At 38.3% G+C, this 18452-nt stretch overlaps 1 protein-coding gene across 5 annotated transcripts in view; it reads right to left on the minus strand.

Annotated features, from left to right (window-relative positions):
- The window catches only part of VPS13B (vacuolar protein sorting 13 homolog B), a 778183-nt gene that overhangs the window by 172858 nt on the left and 586873 nt on the right, over positions 1–18452 (minus strand). For 4 of the 5 annotated variants that reach the window (XM_029222782.1, XM_029222780.1, XM_029222778.1 and 1 more), the window contains one exon: positions 13085–13480. In XM_029222782.1, coding sequence (XP_029078615.1) covers positions 13085–13480 — 396 coding nt within the window. The remainder of the gene's footprint in view (positions 1–13084; positions 13481–18452) is intronic. The other variant, XM_029222779.1, reaches the window with a different exon arrangement.

Here is an 18452-nt window from a genome sequence, read left to right on the forward strand (position 1 = left end):
CAAAGATAAAGTGAATAATTTGCTATTTTCTTTCACATTACAAGATTTTTCCTTTTTTAGCCTCAAGTTCTGAAATCTCAGTAAGCATTAGAGGGAAAAAAAGACAACCAACAACATTTATAATTTTGACTCTGTTCAGCAAGTGAACTGTTGAAAAACACAAATACTTCCCTAATCATACAAACACTTTTAGTATTTGCTTTTTATTCACTTTATGTGCTGTCAATTCTTTCACTCTAATCAAATACTTAATTGAATACCTATGTGTTGAGTCGCTGTTCTTTTCTTTACCCCTTCATTTCTCCAATAGCCTACCCCTCACTCTATTCTTACTTTTTTCTAATCCTTTATAGTTTGTACTTGCCTATTTCTCAGGTCTACCAGCATTGATCATGGGCTCGTATGAACACAAAGGGGGTATTGAGAATTTAAGATGCTAATCTTGGCAGTGAGGATACAGGAACAGGCACTGCCTAAAGGCGTTACGGAAACACATGACCTATAGATATAAACGTGCCCTGCCTGGTCCCTTCTGTCTCCTTTCTTTTCTTTCATGTCATACACCTACATGGAAATTAGGGTATTAGGCATGGTTTGCTTTTGAGACACATAAGTAGTTTAACTCATCCCCATGTGCCTATCTGCCCACTACACTTGCTACACACACCAGCCTGCTGTGGCTTTGCTCCTCAACGAGGGGATCCAGTTACTTGCGGCACCACAGAAAGGTTGACCCACAAGTACCAGTTTTTAAGTTTAACAGAGTCTCTGTTTCCTTTTGAACATTTCCTGCTACATTTTTAAAAGGGTACAACAAAATAATAGAGAAGCATGTTAGTTCAAGTGGTTTTAATCTTGGTGTAAATGACCAGTAATAAGAGATTATGGTGATCACTTAATAATAAAGAGTGGTGACAAATTTCACAAAGGGTCATTTGTGAATGGTAAAGCAAAGTTCACACTTTTACCACAATCTATGAAAATAATCCCTGGGACTCGTGACAGAGTTATTAATTCTCCTTTCCCCATTCTTTTACTCTGTGAGAAGCTGGCCTATGGGACATCATCCCTTCCTTTTTGTTTTTTTCAATTGGGAAACATACTAAGTATCTTCCTTGGGATAAAATGAATCTTATTTTATATATCACCACACATATAAACCCAGGGCCACAGAGAATACTCAGAGTTCATGTAAGATGGATACTTATACATTCAAAATCCGGAATAAATGGCAACAGAAAGGGAGTAAAGGCCTGTGTTATTTTTCTTCCTAATGGACTAATAATGCAAGGTGGGACAAATGACTATAAGTAAAAATTATAAAAAACTAACTTCTTGGCATTGGAACATTGGAAAAGGCTGAATAATTTTGTGAAGTTTTACCACTCCTCTACCCCTGTGTGTGTGTGTGTGTATGTGTGTGTGTGTTTACATATAAGCAAATATGACAAGATGTTTATATTTGTTCTAGCCCATGAGTATATAAGCATTTGATGTATTATCCTTTATATTTCCTGTACTTTTAATTTTTCCCTTAAATTTCCAAAAATGACGAGAGAAGAAAAGAAAGAAAAAAATTAAAGAAATATGTTACAAAAGTGTAAGATTTAGAATGGTCACAAACTTTAAAAGCATGAATATTATTAAAGCTATTTATGCAATCACTGATCAGGTCATTTTTTAAAATTTAATTTTGAAATAATTTCAGGCTTTCAGCAAAGTTAACATCTTTCCTGCAGCTTCCCTTAATGTTAACAACTTACATCAACTATAGAATGAGTCTCAAAAGCCAGAAAATTAACATCGATACAACACTACTAACTAAACCATAGACCTTGTTTGAATTTCACCAGTTTCTCCCTTCATGTCCTTTTCTTGTTCCAGGATCCAACCCAGGATCCTACCTTGCTTTTCGTGACTGTGGGATAAGGTCAGTTTTGACTGAGTATATTACCTTTTCTCTCTACCTCCTTCCATTCAATAGAATGCTTTTCTGCCTGATTCTTCCATTGGCTTCTTTCAAAAATCTGTGTTTATATATTTAATTTCAGCTCTAACAAACTAATGGCAGGTACTTAATTAAACTAAATGAGGTGTATCAACATTGAGAAGTAATTTCAGAAACAACTTGTGTGATAAATAGAAATAATCTTGGTTTGTTTGCATACTGACATACTTTTCATTGAGTGTAAAAATCTAGTTCAAGGAACAAACAGTTTCCTGACCTTTAAAATACTCCTTCAGAAGACTAATAAATGGAAACCACTTGCTTTGGAGAATGTTTACAAAATGCTGCCAGCCCTACATTGTCGGTCTCTACTAGACCTTTACTAGGGCTCCTACTCTCTACATGCTGACTGTGCAAAGTGTAATCTACAGCAAGCTTCTGTATGTCTTTAGAAAGGGTACTCAATGATGACATGTGCTAGCAAAGCAGATCCAGGTATTTTTACCCAGCTGGAAATAATCTAAGGATACTAGGAAATCAGCAAGCATGTATTAGATACATCCAGAAGTCGATTTGCATAACAGTGAAGCATGAGGATGACTCAAAAAGTGAGGAAGAAAAATTTTTGTAAGCATGATCCATAAAAAGATGACCATAAATGACTAGATGACTAGAAAAAAAATTCTGAGTCTGGTCCACTAAAGAGATGATTAGGAATCTTTTCATTTCTAGTTTCTTCAACTAATTATGTTGAAGCACATAAAAATGGCACTTGGGTATTTTTATTTTATTTTATTTTTTTGGCTGCACCATGTGGCATGCAGGATCTTAGTTTCCCGACCAGGGATCGAACCCATGTGCCCTGCCGTGGAAGCATGGAGTCTTAACCACTGGACGGCCAGGGAAGTCCCTGCACTTGGGTAGTTTAACCATGAAAATAGCTTGCTTTCCCCCTCTTGATCAGAATATGTAAGTGTTTCAGATCCTACTTAATTACCTTCTATTTTGTAATAAGCCTATATCTGCATCTGTTATTATAGTAAGTTGTAACATAGGATAAGATTAATAAATGAAACAAAATACAACAAAACTGTCAGAGAGCTACATGGACACAGATGTTTAAGCTGAAAGGGATGCTGGTGCTCCCCAACAAAGTTCCTAAAAAGTCTAGTCCTCAAAATGAGAGTCCAAGTGGGTGGTCGACCTGCTAACACGTATCCCTTCTCTAAGGCACTTGAGATTTCTCATGGGTGGGATTTCCAGTCCTCAGGGACTCGCATCTAGTCCTTATCAGTGAGTAAAAGCTGGGACTTCTAGTCTAATCCAAACCTCTTCTTTTGGACATTAGAAAATGACAAGTAGCAGGAATAGGATTTTATTTTTCTTTCATATGAAGAAAGGGAGAATTACTCATGGAAGACAAAAATGTCTACTGAGTTGGCTATTTATACTTGGCCCTTGTCTGGGAAAGGTATTTTTCTGAGAAATGTTTTAAAACTCTCAGATCCTAGAAAAACTGAACTGAAAATACCAAAGGGTGACGGTGGATACGCTTTGCCTCTTTCTTCCCCTCCCTCCAATGCTTACTGCCACCATGCTTACTGTTTTCACAGTTGTGTCAGTTTATTAGGAAAATAAAACTTGATTGGATCATGTGGCTATGTTAAAAAAAAAAAAGCCTACTAACAAATCTGACCGTGCATATTGGAAAGTGTATAGCAACCTTCTCATAGAGGAAAGAATATAGTAGCTGGTTAATTTAATGAGGAAACTGCTGGTGAATCAATTTTTTTTTTAAAGTAAGTCACATGAATGGAAGAACTGGTATCAACTCAAACAATGTTGAAAGCAAAATGACTTCCTAAGTGATTTACTGCAATGGCTTAGAAACTGGTATTAATCTACATGATCCAGGTTTTTAAAGACTGGTTTAATAGAAAGTCCAGAAGTCAGGAGACGTGTGTTATAGCCCCCACTGCACCCCAGAGTACCCCTGGACAAATCATTTAATCTCGGCACCCCTAAGTGAGGGAGTTAGGCCTAGCTCAGTAGGCCTCAACCTAGGGTTCTCTGACACTTAGGGAGTCCCACATAGTAATGGTGGTCCATGAGGTATTTTTAAGTATTTCAAAGATCCTGAAAGAAATCATGAATTTGCTGGAGACAGGGCCGAAGTGTACTAAGTTTTTTGGTTACAGTAGTATCTGGTTGGTATAGTCATGCTAGCTATCTTATCCTAAATACAGCGTGTTTGGATGATGGAGAGAAAAGGACAAAAAGTGTTCTTGATGAAGAGGATGATCTCCGAGATAATTTTCAGCTCTAAAATTTAATGCTCTATGATCTCAGCATTCATGTGGTATGACTGAGTTGGGAGAGGGAGGGAGGGAGAAGAAGATACAAAAACACTAATATTTATTGAGGAATTACATAATTGTGTGCCAAGGAATGTGTAGGGTACTCTGTGTACGTTATTTCACTTAATCCACTCAACAGCCCCATGAATTAAGTATTTTTGCCTTTAGTTTGGAAATGAGCTGTGTTGTGACTTTTACCACAATCAACTGCCAGCAAGTAGCAGGGCTGGGATTGTCTGCCTCCTTCCAGCACCACGTTGCTTTATAGAAACTACTGCTATTAGTTAGCTCTTAGTAATTTCATTTTTCCAATTGGTAACAGGGTTGTGAATAAATGCTTTTTCCTGTCCCCGGCTGTCTTGCTTGGCCTCAGTATATTATGCCAACATAGCCTACAGGGCCAGAGCCCCAGCCAGAGAGCAAAAGAACATCGAAGATGTGTCTTCAGTCACTTATCACCGACAGGGCTGCTTCGCCAGAAACTTTCCTAGCAAATAGCCTTCTGGCTTATGTGGATGGGAGAGCAATTTGCTGTGACCGCAGCAAAACTAAACACTGTCACAAATTCAGTGGAGTGGGGGATATTTACTTCTAACCCTCTCTTTTTCCACAGTCCCAGTTCTAGGAGCTACAATAATTCTTATCCATTTCACCCAATACTAACTTATAAAGTGCCATCATTAGGATGCAAAGGAGACACTATTAAGAAAAAGATCTTTAGAAACTTCCTTGGTGGCGCAGTGATTAGGAATCCGCCTGCCAATGCAGGGTACACGGATTCAAGCCCTGGCTTGTTAAGATCCCACGTGCCGCGGGGCAACTAAGCCCATGTGCCACAACTACTGAGCCTGCGCTCTAGACCCCGCAAGCCACAACTACTGAAGCCCGTGCGCCTAGAGCCCGTGCTCCGCAACAAGAGAAGGCAGCACAATGAGAAGCCTGCGCAGTGCAACCAACAGTAGCCCCCTCTCACCGCAACTAGAGAAAGCCCGAGCGCAGCAAAGAAGATCCAATGCAGCCAAAAATAGATAAATAAATAAATAAAATTTAAAAAGAAAAAAAAGAAAAAGATCTCTAGTATTTAATTGCTAGGACTGGAAACTTTCTTCTCCAATAGCATTTTTCACAGTGAGATATTTTCACAGTGAGATATTTTCATTGATAGCATTTTTGTTGTCTCAAATGCCCTTTTTTCTCCTGTCCAAGGAATACTGTTTTAATATGCGTATATGGGAAATTTTTACCAGTTGTCCCTTTTTTTCACCTCAAATGTATCTAAATCTAGAAAAATGGTTCTTTCCCATATCTTTGTTAAAGCTAGGAGAAGAAATAAAAAGCATTGATTCTTTTTTTCTATAGTACCTAAGCACACAAAGTCTAGCGCAATGGAACACAATTCTAAAATACACAACCTGGACTTCCCTGGTGGCGCAGTGGTTAAGAATCCACTTGCCAATGCAGGGGACACAGGTTCGAGCCCTGGCCCGGGAAGATCCCACATGCCGCGGAGCAACTAAGCCTGTGTGCCACCACTACTGAGCCTGCACTCTACAGCCTGCAAGCAACAACTAGTGAGCCCACACGCCGCAACTACTGAAGCCCGCGTGCCTATAGTCCACTCTCCGCAACAAGAGAAGCCACCGCAATGAGAAGCCCGCGCACTGCGATGAAGAGTAGCCCATGCTCGCCGCAACTAGAGAAAGCCCGCAAGCAGCAACGAAGACCCAACGCAGCCAAAATAAATAAATTAATTAAAAAAATACATAACCAGAGGCCAACAGTTTTCTAGCAGTCTAGATTAAGTTTGGAATTGGTAACTAAAAACAATAGGGGGAAAGACTAATCTAGCTGGAGACAAGATTTGAAGGTGGGTATACTTGGGAGAGTCTAATAACTGTACTGGATTTCTCATTAGAAGGGAGCAGAGTCTTAGGAAGACTTCACATTCCCCAAGAGAACCATATTTACACAATTAACAATTCTTTTGTTGAAAAAAAAAAGCTTTCATTATTGCATGTAGACACATGTGGGCTGTATAAAAATATAAGAGATGTGTAACCCATGGTAAACACAAAGTAATGATCTTAAACAGGCCAAATCCTTGAACTCGTCATTAATAAATGTCTCTCCTGCATTCAGCTACCCAGGCTGCTGGGAGCCTGTTTTCTTCAAGTACTTCAAACACTGAAATCCAGGAACATTTATTATTTTAATCCATTACAGGCAGTGCTTGATTTAACTTTATTGGTTGCGGTGGTGGTAGTGGTTATAAGTGGGGGGTACAGCAATGTTCTTTTACACATCATTTCAAAAGGGCTTAATTATATTTTATAGTTTGGGCCAGGAATTCTACTTGTTTTTGGTCTAACAAGGTTCAAATGGAGTTCAGGTCGGTGATTAATCAGAAGAAAAAGTCAGAGATGGTTATCTCTCTGAGATGAGCTCATCTCCCTCTATGAAAGGCTGGGCAGGTACATCATGTTCACTGTGCCACAGCACATGAGAGTGCTCTGACATCCGAAGATGGCTGCTTATTGGATGATTTTTACTTTTCAGGCAGCCTGGAAATTAGCACATCAGAAATTTCACCCAGTGGTTACCTTCTAAATTTCTGAAGTTACTATCCTATGTATTTAAAGGCTTCTCATTAAAATCCAAACAGCTATAGTAACCTCACAGCACAGAAAAAATGTACACGAAGAACAAAAATCACGTAACAGACATTAAAAAAACCCACATAGACCCTTTAGCACAGAAAAATTTAAATATTCCAAATGAAAGATGTAAAGACTGAATTAATATAATTTGGTTAAACAAAACAAGAAAAAATAAGTGACCATATAAATATGCCTGAACAGCATATATCTACTAGTGAGTTTTGTTTTTTTTTTTCTGGGTATATGGGCCTCTCACTGCCGTGGCCTCTCCCGTTGCAGAGCACAGGCTCCGGACGCGCAGGCCCAGCGGCCATGGCCCACGGGCCCAGCCGCTCCGCGGCATGCGGGATCCTCCCGGACCGGGGAACGAATCCGCGTCCCCTGCATAAGCAGGCAGACTCCCAACCACTGCACAACCAGGGAAGCCCCTACTAGTGAGTTTTTAAAAAATATCAAACATTCTTAATTTTTTACCTCTCTTTTTGAGGGGGTGAAAAAAGATAATTTCTAAGATAGTAGTATTAACATTGCTTATTATTGACCAAAATTCTGTCTAAACATATATTATTGATAACAATTACAGCTGGGAGACTAAAACTTGTATGTTGGGATTTCTTCTCCATTGCATACGATTTCTAAGAGAGAGGACAAGAAAATTACTTTCCAAGAGAATGTCTTATACATTTACGGTTTTTATTTCCCGCTGTACTAGAGAATAAATATAGAATATTGCTTTGAAAAAAGTTATGAGAATTTTACTTTTTCCACTTATTTCCCATTCAATTTTTAGAACTTCCTATTTTACCTTTTTTGAATGTCTCAATAGTCCACCATTACGCACAGAAAAATATCAATTTTGAAAAAAAATCAGTAATCCACAGGTAATTTAAGAGTAAAAAAAGGACAGGCCAGTTCATCAGTAGCAACTTTGAACCTTGTTATAAAGTAATAGGAGGGAATCTGACCAGGATTAATAGTGGTCCTCAGTTCTGGGATGAGGGGTGTCAGGTTACACGGACTCTGGGCCATCTGTTCCGCCTGCCTACATTTTACTTCTGCAAAACTATAAACGCACCTCTACCTCAGGGACTATAGAAAGGCATTAGAATTCTTCTGCTTTTCATTATCAGAAGATTCAGTAACTCACTTCATTGTCAAGATAATCCCCTTTTACTCTTTCTTTTGCGCTTGCGGGGTATGGCCAAAATGACAAATAAAACCCCAGATGTTAACAGACCCAATGAGGTCTCCACCTTTCCTTGAGTGTTGGGTTTAAGCTACTTGAGACACAGTGTCAAAAATGACAGGACCCTGATGCCCACACCCAATATTCATTAAGGTTTGTTAGTGATTTGTATAGCTGTCTACAAACTGTACTTCCACTTCAATCCTCAGTGGCTGTTTAAAAGTTAAGTTTGTCCTCTGGCTTTAACAGTCAAAGAATTCATTTCTTATTGTTCAGGCATTGGAAAAAGATGCTATTTCTTTCTAAAAGTAACAAAAGTCTTTGGGGTGTTGTAAATGGCTTGTTATTGCAATAAATTATTTTAGGTAGTCATATATAATTTAATGTTTTATTTCCCCTCAGGCTTACTTGCATTTCTGCAGCATCCAATGGCTATGACAACGCCTTAAGGAGATTTTCCTCAGGAGATCCAGTTGACTCTGGAATGAAAAGCTGGAGCTACACTTTGTATCAATTAATAACCTGCTTTCACTTTTCAGCACATGAAAAGGAACTCTAGGTTCTTTACATTTTTACTGGTCCTGAATTCAGTGAACATGAAAAGAGGCATTTGTATACATGAAAAATAATGTGGTTATGCTTTCTTTCTTCCTACTTTTGTTTATACACAAAGATAAGTACATCTGGATGACAGAGGCTGGGGTAGTGAAAGTTATTTAAACCACAGCTCTTTGACTAGGAATTCAACTCATTGCTTTCTGTATGGATGAAAAGTCCCCTAATTCCCTATGGAAAGGGGATTCTTGCAACTTTTCCCTAATTCTGACTAAAATGCCAGCCAAGATGGCCTCACTTAGGCTCTTTCCCCAACCCTTTGTGCCACCTAACTTTGTTCATATCCTATTTCCCTTTCCCTTATCTACATGGAGTTTGCTAATCGACGTGCCCCCAAGAAACAGCAAGGCAGCCTAAAGCACAGCTATTTCACAGCCTGAATTGTGTACCCTTGTTTGCCGAAATCTAAGAAGTGCCGCCCTAATAGAGCCATAATTTACTCTGACAAGGAGAGCTAAAGTCTGCAGCTCACTCCCCACCCTGCCTGTGCAAAGTGCTACACTGCTGGTTCAGAATTTATAGCTACATACTTAAGGTTTCTCCAAAACACTATACTTCAAACAGCAAAAAAGACTGTGTGTGTGTGTGTGTGTGTGTGTGCGGGGGGGTGGGGAAGGCTACTTTTAAAAAAGAACATACTACAGAATGGGACAGATTTAATGGCTAGCAAAAGAAATATCTGCCTTAAAATGTTTCAGAAAATAAGATATGATTTTGAAACAAGATTAATTTCGTTATCAATAACATAATCATAGAAAATTTGGCAATATTATACACAATCATAGAGATTTTTGCAATTACACACCAATTTAAAAAAATACAAGCATTACATCTTGTATGTAAAGTTTTAAAATTTAAGGCCATTTTACCACAGACACATGGGAGAACATAAGTATTCTAGCAGAAATAAGAGTTAGGTTATTATAAGTCACTGTTACACTAGCATCTGCAGAGTGGAATTAAAAAAACCCCATGTTCCTTGAAACTTGGATAGTTTAGGGCCACAGAATAGTACAGGAGGCTAAGAAGAACTCAAGGATTTTTTTATAAGTGGAAAATATTTAACCATTTCGTTTTGTTTCAAATGATGAAAACATTTCGGTGAATAATCTGTACATATTTTGTTGTAAAACCCAGTAAATGAACATAAAAGCATTTCATATTTAAATGTATTGACAATGTCTTGGGGAGAATATTAACTTTCCTCTTTCATTCTTTTATTATTCCCTTTCCACATACACTTCCCATAACCTTATGTCGGTTTAGATGATAAAAAATATAATCGTTAGGCAAACTCAAATATTTTTTGTACTTTTCACAAGTGAAGAAACATGCCTACGACACATTCCCAATTGTGTTTCTCTAAATATTACTTAGAACATAAGATTCCTCTAGCATTACAAATCTATTTCAGCTCCTAAATTAAAACTCATCTGGAAAGGACAGCTTTACCCTGTTTATATAACATTGTCATATAAAGAGTGTTAAAAAAAATATTTCACTAAAAATAGCTTGCGTAAGTTAGGGATTAGAGTAGTTTCTGCTGCTATAATTGTTCCTTTGTAGTTTTTTCCATGATGTTTTTTGCACAATGTTTTTGACTGTGTTTATTAAAGTCAGCACATCAAAAAGGATCAAAGAAAAAGTGAGTGAGAACCAAAGAAACCCCAAGTGTGTTGTCTCATTGGGGAGTTATGCAGATTCGCATAAACAAGTGCAAATTGTTGAGGTTTTAATGAAAATTTTCTACAATTATTTTATCTTAAGTCATTCTATACAATAACATCTGTACAGCAGATGGCTATGCTGTACCAAGGCAATGCTCCTTTTTCTTTCTCTGTTTAATAGTACATCTGAGATGACTACTTTTGTCACTGTGCTCAATTTGGTTCAGCAAATAATTTGAAAAGTGCAGCTGCTGCAGATGGTCACAATAGTTACATAAACTGTAAAATCAAAGACACAGTTCAGTATAACTGTATTAGAGTCAAACTATAAAAATCTGACATTAACTCCACTGAACTCAAAGATACACTAGAAAAATTTTGGGTTGAATACAGAGCGATGTCACTTGAAAAATACAAAAAGAAATATGACTACTGGTAGGAGGGTTATTTTATTTTTTTGCTGGGAAATATTTTTTACCACTTACCAAAAATATACCTTAAGTAAACATTTGCATATATTTCATCCAAGTTGCAAAGCATGAATTTTTAAGATATGCAAATATACAATGAAATTAATGTTCAAAGCTTAAATTTTATTTTACTTTTAAAAAGTTTTCCTTTGTTAAAAATCAATTTCTGAAAAATATGTAGTAATCTCTTAATTATAATTTCCTAGAAAACATTCTACAGCAATAACTAGAACTTGCCATGTTACTTCACTTAATTATAATTTATTATTATTTTGCTGACTTTGTTATCTTTTAAACATTTGAGCATGCCATCACATCAAGCAGAAATGTAGAATAAACAGATTTGGTGTTTGTTATACTCTCATAATAAAACTGTTTCTATTAATTAAATGGCTAATTTCAATTTGATCTGATTAGTTGATGCAAATAACTACTTTAGAACATTTGCAGGACACTACATAACGCAGAGTTATACCAAGTATGTCTTAGTCAAAGCTATAGTTTCTACTTCTGCATTTAACTAGATTTAAGAGTATAACTGTAAAAGGAGTAAGGGTACTAGCATAAAGGGAAAAAACAAGTTACAAAACCAGAATGAATCTACTATCTTGTAAAGCTCAGTGAGAGGATTTTAATTATATTTTAGAGATATTTACTGAGAATAGACACTATTAAAATTAGATAAAATATGAGTAGCAAATGAATGAAACAAGAAATGAGGATGAATAAAGAAAAGGACCTAGAATTGAGTACAGTACATGTTAAATGCTTTCATTCTGTTTGAGTCCTAACCTTTCCTTGCTATGATTAAGGTAAAACTGAAAAGGCGTGGGAATGGCCCCAGTGTTGTCTGGGCTGTAATTTATTTGTGGATAAATCAGACATTGTAGCCTCCAGTGCTTCATAGTCTTTCATGTCCCACGGACCTTACATTTTTCATTTCCAACTTTTAAGACAATAAAAAAAATACAGTGCTTTTAGCTGGCTTGGTCACAAATATTTCTGATGAGAAAGAAATCAATCATTTATTTTTTTGGCCTAAAATTCATACTTCTCAACTACAAAACTCCTTCTTTATCTCTTCAACTACTGTGCCCAAACTGGCTATACAGTTAGTCTCCAGCTGCCACTTAATTACTCTTTGGTAAGCAACTAAGTTGCCTAGTTTCAGGATTTACTTTATCCCCAGCACTATCCCTCTAGCCCCACTTCTTTCCTGAAAATTAAAGTGGAAAAAAATGTTTTCCTTTTGCTACTTTTACTTTCAAAGTAAAATTTCTGGCATCATGCCCTGAACTTTAACAGTAGCAGTTTCTGTGATTGAAAATGGTTATTCCCCACCTGTACCTTGTCTTTTCTCTTCCCCTCACATTCCTTCTGCCTACCCTTTTTGATTCAGTGTGAAAAAGCACATAACAGTTGAGGAGGAAAATGTAGATGTCACTGCCTGTTAGTTTCTCACCTCTCCACCCATCAAGGACATTCAGTTGCCAAGTCCACGGCTCCCTTGCTCAGCCAGGCACTGAAGCATGGCCTTTCCTTGCACGTGTTGCTGCCTGATAGTCCTCAATGGCATTGTCTTTTCAAAGTTGAACCTTGGCTTCTATCACATTTTGTGCAGCATTCCTGCCACCAGAGCAATTTTTCTTTTTTAAATAAATTGTTACCAGTAACTTAATGTAGCACATTGGAATCACCTGTAGGGTTTGTTGGAACACACTTTTCTGGGCCCCATGCCCAGACTTTCTGATTCAGGAGGTCAGGGGTAGAGCCTGAGAATCTGCATTTCTAACAAGTTCCCAGATGCTGCTGCTGCTGCTGCTTCTGAGACCACACTTTAAAAGCTACTGTTCTAATGGCTCACAAAACTTGACACATACTCTGTTCTTCCACTACAGCTATTTTAGGTAAAAAGAAATTTAGGAATGAACAGTTACAAAGACATCTGTAGGAACATGCCTGAAGAGGTAGATAGGAACGGTTTAGTTTACCGCAGTAACATACTTAGGCTTAACTGATTTGTTATACCATTTTCTTTAAAATAAGGCAAAAAACCAGAAATGTTCCCAATCTCTAATGGCTCTTGAAACTTTTAAACTCTATTTAATATAAATCTTCAACATTATGCAGTTTTAGATGTTAACAAGTCATTGTCATCTCCCTCTCCCCTTTTCTGTGACTTACCAGGCACTTTTTGCGCTGCTTTGATATTAAGGCTTCCATTGAGGGTTGATAAAGATGCTAACAGGCACGGTTTATTAGGATGGGGGACAGTTTCCATGGAGACCACAATCTGAGTAGTATGAGCAGAAATTTTTTGAAAGCAGGAAACCGTTCTCCACACGTTTTCTTGAAATGGAATCTTTTGTGCTCCATCACCATGAACTTTAAGCTTAGACAACTTTCCACGGTAACATTTGGAGGCTGGAAGCTCATCCTTATTCAGCATGGTGTCTGACAGGGCTGAGGTCTCTTTGCTGTGTGCACTCTGTATCTTCTTTAAAAAATGGTTTATCTGATCCAGCTTGGTAAAACTCAGGTTTGCTTTCAAAGGCTTTGATATATCCAAGTTGATGTCTGCTATAGAATTGAAAAGGATAAGAAAATTACTGAAGCTCTCCTATTGAAAATAAGCCTTTACTTCCCTGTCAAGCTCCTATTTCAGTTTCCCAACGCCTGTACTGTGGACTCATTAGGATGTCAGATGTTATAATTCTTTTACTTACCACCTAACCTTTCCATGTAGTTACTTGAAGGAACAGTTTCCCTGGACTACTTACATGCCTACATTCCTGTCTCAATCCATGTGACTGTCTGTTCCCGACAGAGCAAAGGCCACACACGGACATCTACCTCTGCCCTCCCACTCTGAGGTAAAATTAAGCAGCCTTTCCAGTTTGTTAATGAACTGACATTCTTTCTTCCGAGGTTAAAAGGGCTTCCTTTAGTACCCAGCACAATGTTTGACACGAACACTGGTATTAATAAATACTTGTCTAACTGATTAACTGAAGTAGCCTCCCCTACCACTCTCTGATAAAGTATATGCATTTGTTTCCCCTCTGTGACCCACTAAAACCCAGAAGAGTGCCTACATCTTTCCTTGGACTCTGCGTTGATAAAGTTTCAAATATCTCATCCAATGTAAGACTGAGATTTCTTAAAATCCATTTTACGTGTATCATCCACTGGATGTTGTCCTTATTTGCCACTTACTCACTTAGTCACCTGACATTAAAACTAACTAGGCCCTATCATTTCTGTTTTTGCCTTCTCACTTCTGTTTTTATTATCAATAAGACATAAGACTGTAAGGGTTGTCAAGGCAGAGCATGCCACTCATGTTTATACCCAGTGCCTGGCACAGTGTTTTTCTCATATGTATGTGTTCAATAAATGGTTGAGTTTAACTGAACCTAACAAGTATTCTTTTCACTGGAGCCTGATGTAAAAAAGACATAATCACAGATGAAGCTAGGAAGAGCAAAGTTATCAAGCAGATTAAGTTAATATTCTGTCTGTTTTCAATAGGAGGACCTCTTCTCATCTTCCTCAGACGTCAGCACCTTAGAGTTTCCTCCTGGCTACCCAGGCTCGCTCAGGTTACCATCCCTTTTAAGTGTGCCTTTCCTGGTGTTTCTTTAATCAGGCTAAGCAAACTCTGAGAGTCCTGCTTCTAGCCAGTTGTCCACTGGAAAGGGTCAGACATCTGAGTCACCCTTCTGCAATACTAAAATGTTCCCTGCTCCCTACATTCATTTAAACAGAACAACACCCTAATTTAAAGGAATTATGTTTCTTAACATCTTTATTGACATATTAACTCATATCATACAATTTACCTATTTAAAGTACACAATTCAATGGTTCTTAGTATACTCACAAGATTGTATAATCATCACCACTATTTAATTCCAGAACATTATTACCACCACCAGGGGAAAAAAAAAGTTCCCATGCCACTTAGTGGTCCCTACCCATTCCCCACTTCCAGCACTCAGGCAACCAGTAAGCTAATTTCTATCTCTATAGATTTGCCTATTCTGGGCATTTCATATAAATGGAATCACACAAAATCTGGCTTTTTGTGTCTGGTTTCTTTCAGTTAACATGGTAAAAGTTTTTAAGGTTCATTTGTGTTGAATCATGTGTCACCAGTATGTCATTCCTTTTTATGGCTGAATAATACTCCATCATATGGATATACTACATTTTGTTTATCCATTATCAGTTTATGGACATTTGGGTTGTTTCCACTTTTTGGCTATTATGGATAATACTGCTATGAACATTCATGTGCAAATTTTTTTTTTGTGAACATGTTTTCAATTCTTTTAGGTATCTACCTAGAAGTGGAATTGCTGGGCCATATTTGATTACAGCAATCCTAGTGGGTATGAAGTGGTAACCCATTGTGATTTTGATGTGTATTTCCCTAATGATTAATGATGTTGAGCATTAATGTTATTGGCTATGTGTATATATTCTTGGGAGAAACGTCTATTCACACCCTTTGCTCATTTTTAAATTGGGTTATTTGTCTTTTTATTAAATAGCATGAGTCTTTTATGTTGATATATTCTGGATACAAGTCCCTATGAGATATAGGATTTGCAAATATTTTCTTCCATTCTGTGGACTGTCTTTTCAGTTTTTTGGATGGTATGATTTGCAGCATGAAAGTTTTTAAGTTTTGTGAAGTCCAACAGATCTATTATTATGCTTGTGCTTTTGGTGTCATATCCAAAAACCATTGCTTAGGGGGCTTCCCTGGTGGCACAGTGGTTAAGAATCTGCCTGCCAATCCAGGGGACACGGGTTCGAGCCCTGGCCCAGGAAGATCCCACATGCCGCGAAGCAACTAAACCCATGAGCCACAACTACTCAGCCTGTGCTCTAGAGCCTGTGATCCATAACTACTGAAGCCTGTGTGCCTAGAGCCCGTGCTCCGCAACAAGAGAAGCCACCGCCACAAGAAGCCTGTGCACCACAACGAAGAGTAGCCCCCGCTCGCCGCAACTAGAGAGAGCACGTGCACAGCAACGAAGACCCAACGCAGCCAAAAATAAACAAATAAAATAAATTTATAAAACAAAACAAAAACATTGCTTAACCCAAGGTCACAAAGATTTACAGTTATGCTTTCTTTTACAAGTTTTGTAGTTTTACCTCTTACATTTAGGTCTATGATTGCTCTTGAATTAACTTTTGTGCTTTGTGTGGTAGGGGTCCAACTTAATTTTTTTTGCATGCAGAAATCCAGTTATACCAGCACCATTTTTTTTTTTTTTTTGCGGTACGCAGGCCTCTCACTGTTGTGGCCTCTCCCGTTGCGGAGCACAGGCTCCGGACGCGCAGGCTCAGCGGCCATGGCTCACGGGCCCAGCCCCTCCGCGGCACAAACCTGTGTCCCCTGCATCGACAGGCGGACTCCCAACCACTGCGCCACCAGGGAAGCCCCTATACCAGCACCATTTTTGAAAGGAATTATTTTTGACTTGTAGAATTTGGGGTACTCAAAGAGGCTGGTGGGCAAATATTTTAGGGAAATTGGATGATTCAAATGATTCATACACTGTCCGGCTCTGCCTGCAAATTCTTTTATGAGGGCTTCGAAATTCTGTGGCCTCACAGAAAATAATACCACCTTTTACCACAGTGAAAAAAACAAACAATCTTAAAAGATGATAGCAACAACGGGAAAATAAGACAAAGCTAAAGCAGAAAGAAGACTCAGATGTTGGGGCCAGAAGCTGCCTGCTTTTGCCTGGATTCATAATGTGAGATTGAAACTAAGCGTCAGAAGTAGCCATAGAAACAGTTTATTGACCTACTCAGGAAGTTGCCCAAATATCCACCTATACTAACTGCTGAGCCTAAGGGATCCCTTTTCCCCGACTGTAAACTGGCAAAACATCCACGGAATGGTATATATGAGAGTTGTTGACTACTATCTCAATATGGATCCTTGTATCTCAGGTATGGTAGTCCCAGTGACACAGGAAACAAACAAACAAAAAACCAGAAAAGCTATACCTCTGCTTATTTGTCTAACTTGGCCTTTGAGACTCAGTCCTTGAGTCTCAAAGACTCCAGGAAGTCTTTCTTGACCCCTGAGGCCGAGTGAGGTGCCTCTCATCCACTGCTTTCAGAATGTCCTGTTTATTGTACCATCATCAGGTGCCTATTCATATTATTTTTATAGTTACTGCTTAGGTATCTGTCATAGTCCAGCTAACTGTGAACTCCTGAACAATAAGGACTGTTCTACATCTTAATATTCTGAGAGCCGAAACTACTGTTTGGTCCACAGGAAGTACAAAACAAACATTTTATGATGTAGTGAAGGAAAAAAAAAATGAATGATTTTTTCCTTCCTACTGAACTCCCACAGGCTCATCAAATCACTTCATCCAGAACAATCCATTACCTCCTCTCACACATGCTATATTCCCTGTCTCAGTTAATGACTCTAATCTACCAACTGGCTCAAATAAAAAATCTGACTTTTTGACTCATTTCATTCCCTCTTTTCCTGGTCCAAACCCACTCAGTGATTAAGTTCTGTCAATTTTACTTCCAAAATATTGCTTGAATACAATCTCCTTCTCTCGAGCATTCCAGCCACTCCCCAGGTTTTCCCTCCATGCCTTTGATATTGCTCAGCTAATATAAAGCCTCCTAAAAGGTTTCTCTGTCTAGACCGATTCCTGTTAATCCAGTCTCCAGAGTAATTTCCAAATGATTTGTTTCTAATGTGATCCTGATTGGCTCACTATTGCTTAAAACTCTTTAATGGCTCTTCTTTACCTATGGGATAAAAGATGAAGCTCCTTAGAATGGAAAAAAAGGTCTTGCCTTTCCTTATCTGCAGCCGTTGCTCACCTCAAATATTAAAGCTCCAGAAATATCAAAGAGTTTATAGAGCCCACTCCCCCCAGCCCATGCTATGTCATACCACAAGACCTTTGATCATGTTGCTCCTTTGTCTAATATACCTTTTCTTTGCCTAATGCATAATCTTCAGGATACTGCTCAGCATGTTCTCCAAGAAGTAGTTCCACAAAGCTGGCCCTGCATAAGTATCTTTTTATGAGATTATGTCTCTCACCAATAGAGAAGGTCCTTGAGTGTACATTTTTCACCTTTAATACTTAGCATTGGGCCTCAAACTCAGCATGAAGTACATGTTTGGTCAGTTCATGTTGGAGCACCCTGAAACTTTCTAATCTGGTTCTGTGATAGGCAGAATTCTGAAGATGACCCCCTTCTCCCAAGATTCCTCTCCCCTGGTTATTGAATCAAACACTAATCTAGGTACTGCTATGCTGAAAGGGATTTTATAGGTGTGATAAAAATCCCAGGTAAATTGAATTTAACACAGAGATTATCTGGTGGGCCTGATCTATTATACAGGCCCTTTAAAAAGTACATGAAGGAGGCAGAAGGGGAAGTCAGAAAGATTTGAAACGTGAGAAGGGGTCTATGATATGTCATTGCTGCTTTGAGGATGGTAGGGGTCATGTGAGAAGGAATGGGCACCCTAAAGCTG

This window comes from Monodon monoceros, unplaced genomic scaffold (assembly GCF_005190385.1).
Source record: "Monodon monoceros isolate NGI ecotype Baffin Bay Population unplaced genomic scaffold, NGI_Narwhal_1 Super_Scaffold_14, whole genome shotgun sequence".
Classification (NCBI taxonomy): Eukaryota; Metazoa; Chordata; class Mammalia; order Artiodactyla; family Monodontidae; genus Monodon; species Monodon monoceros.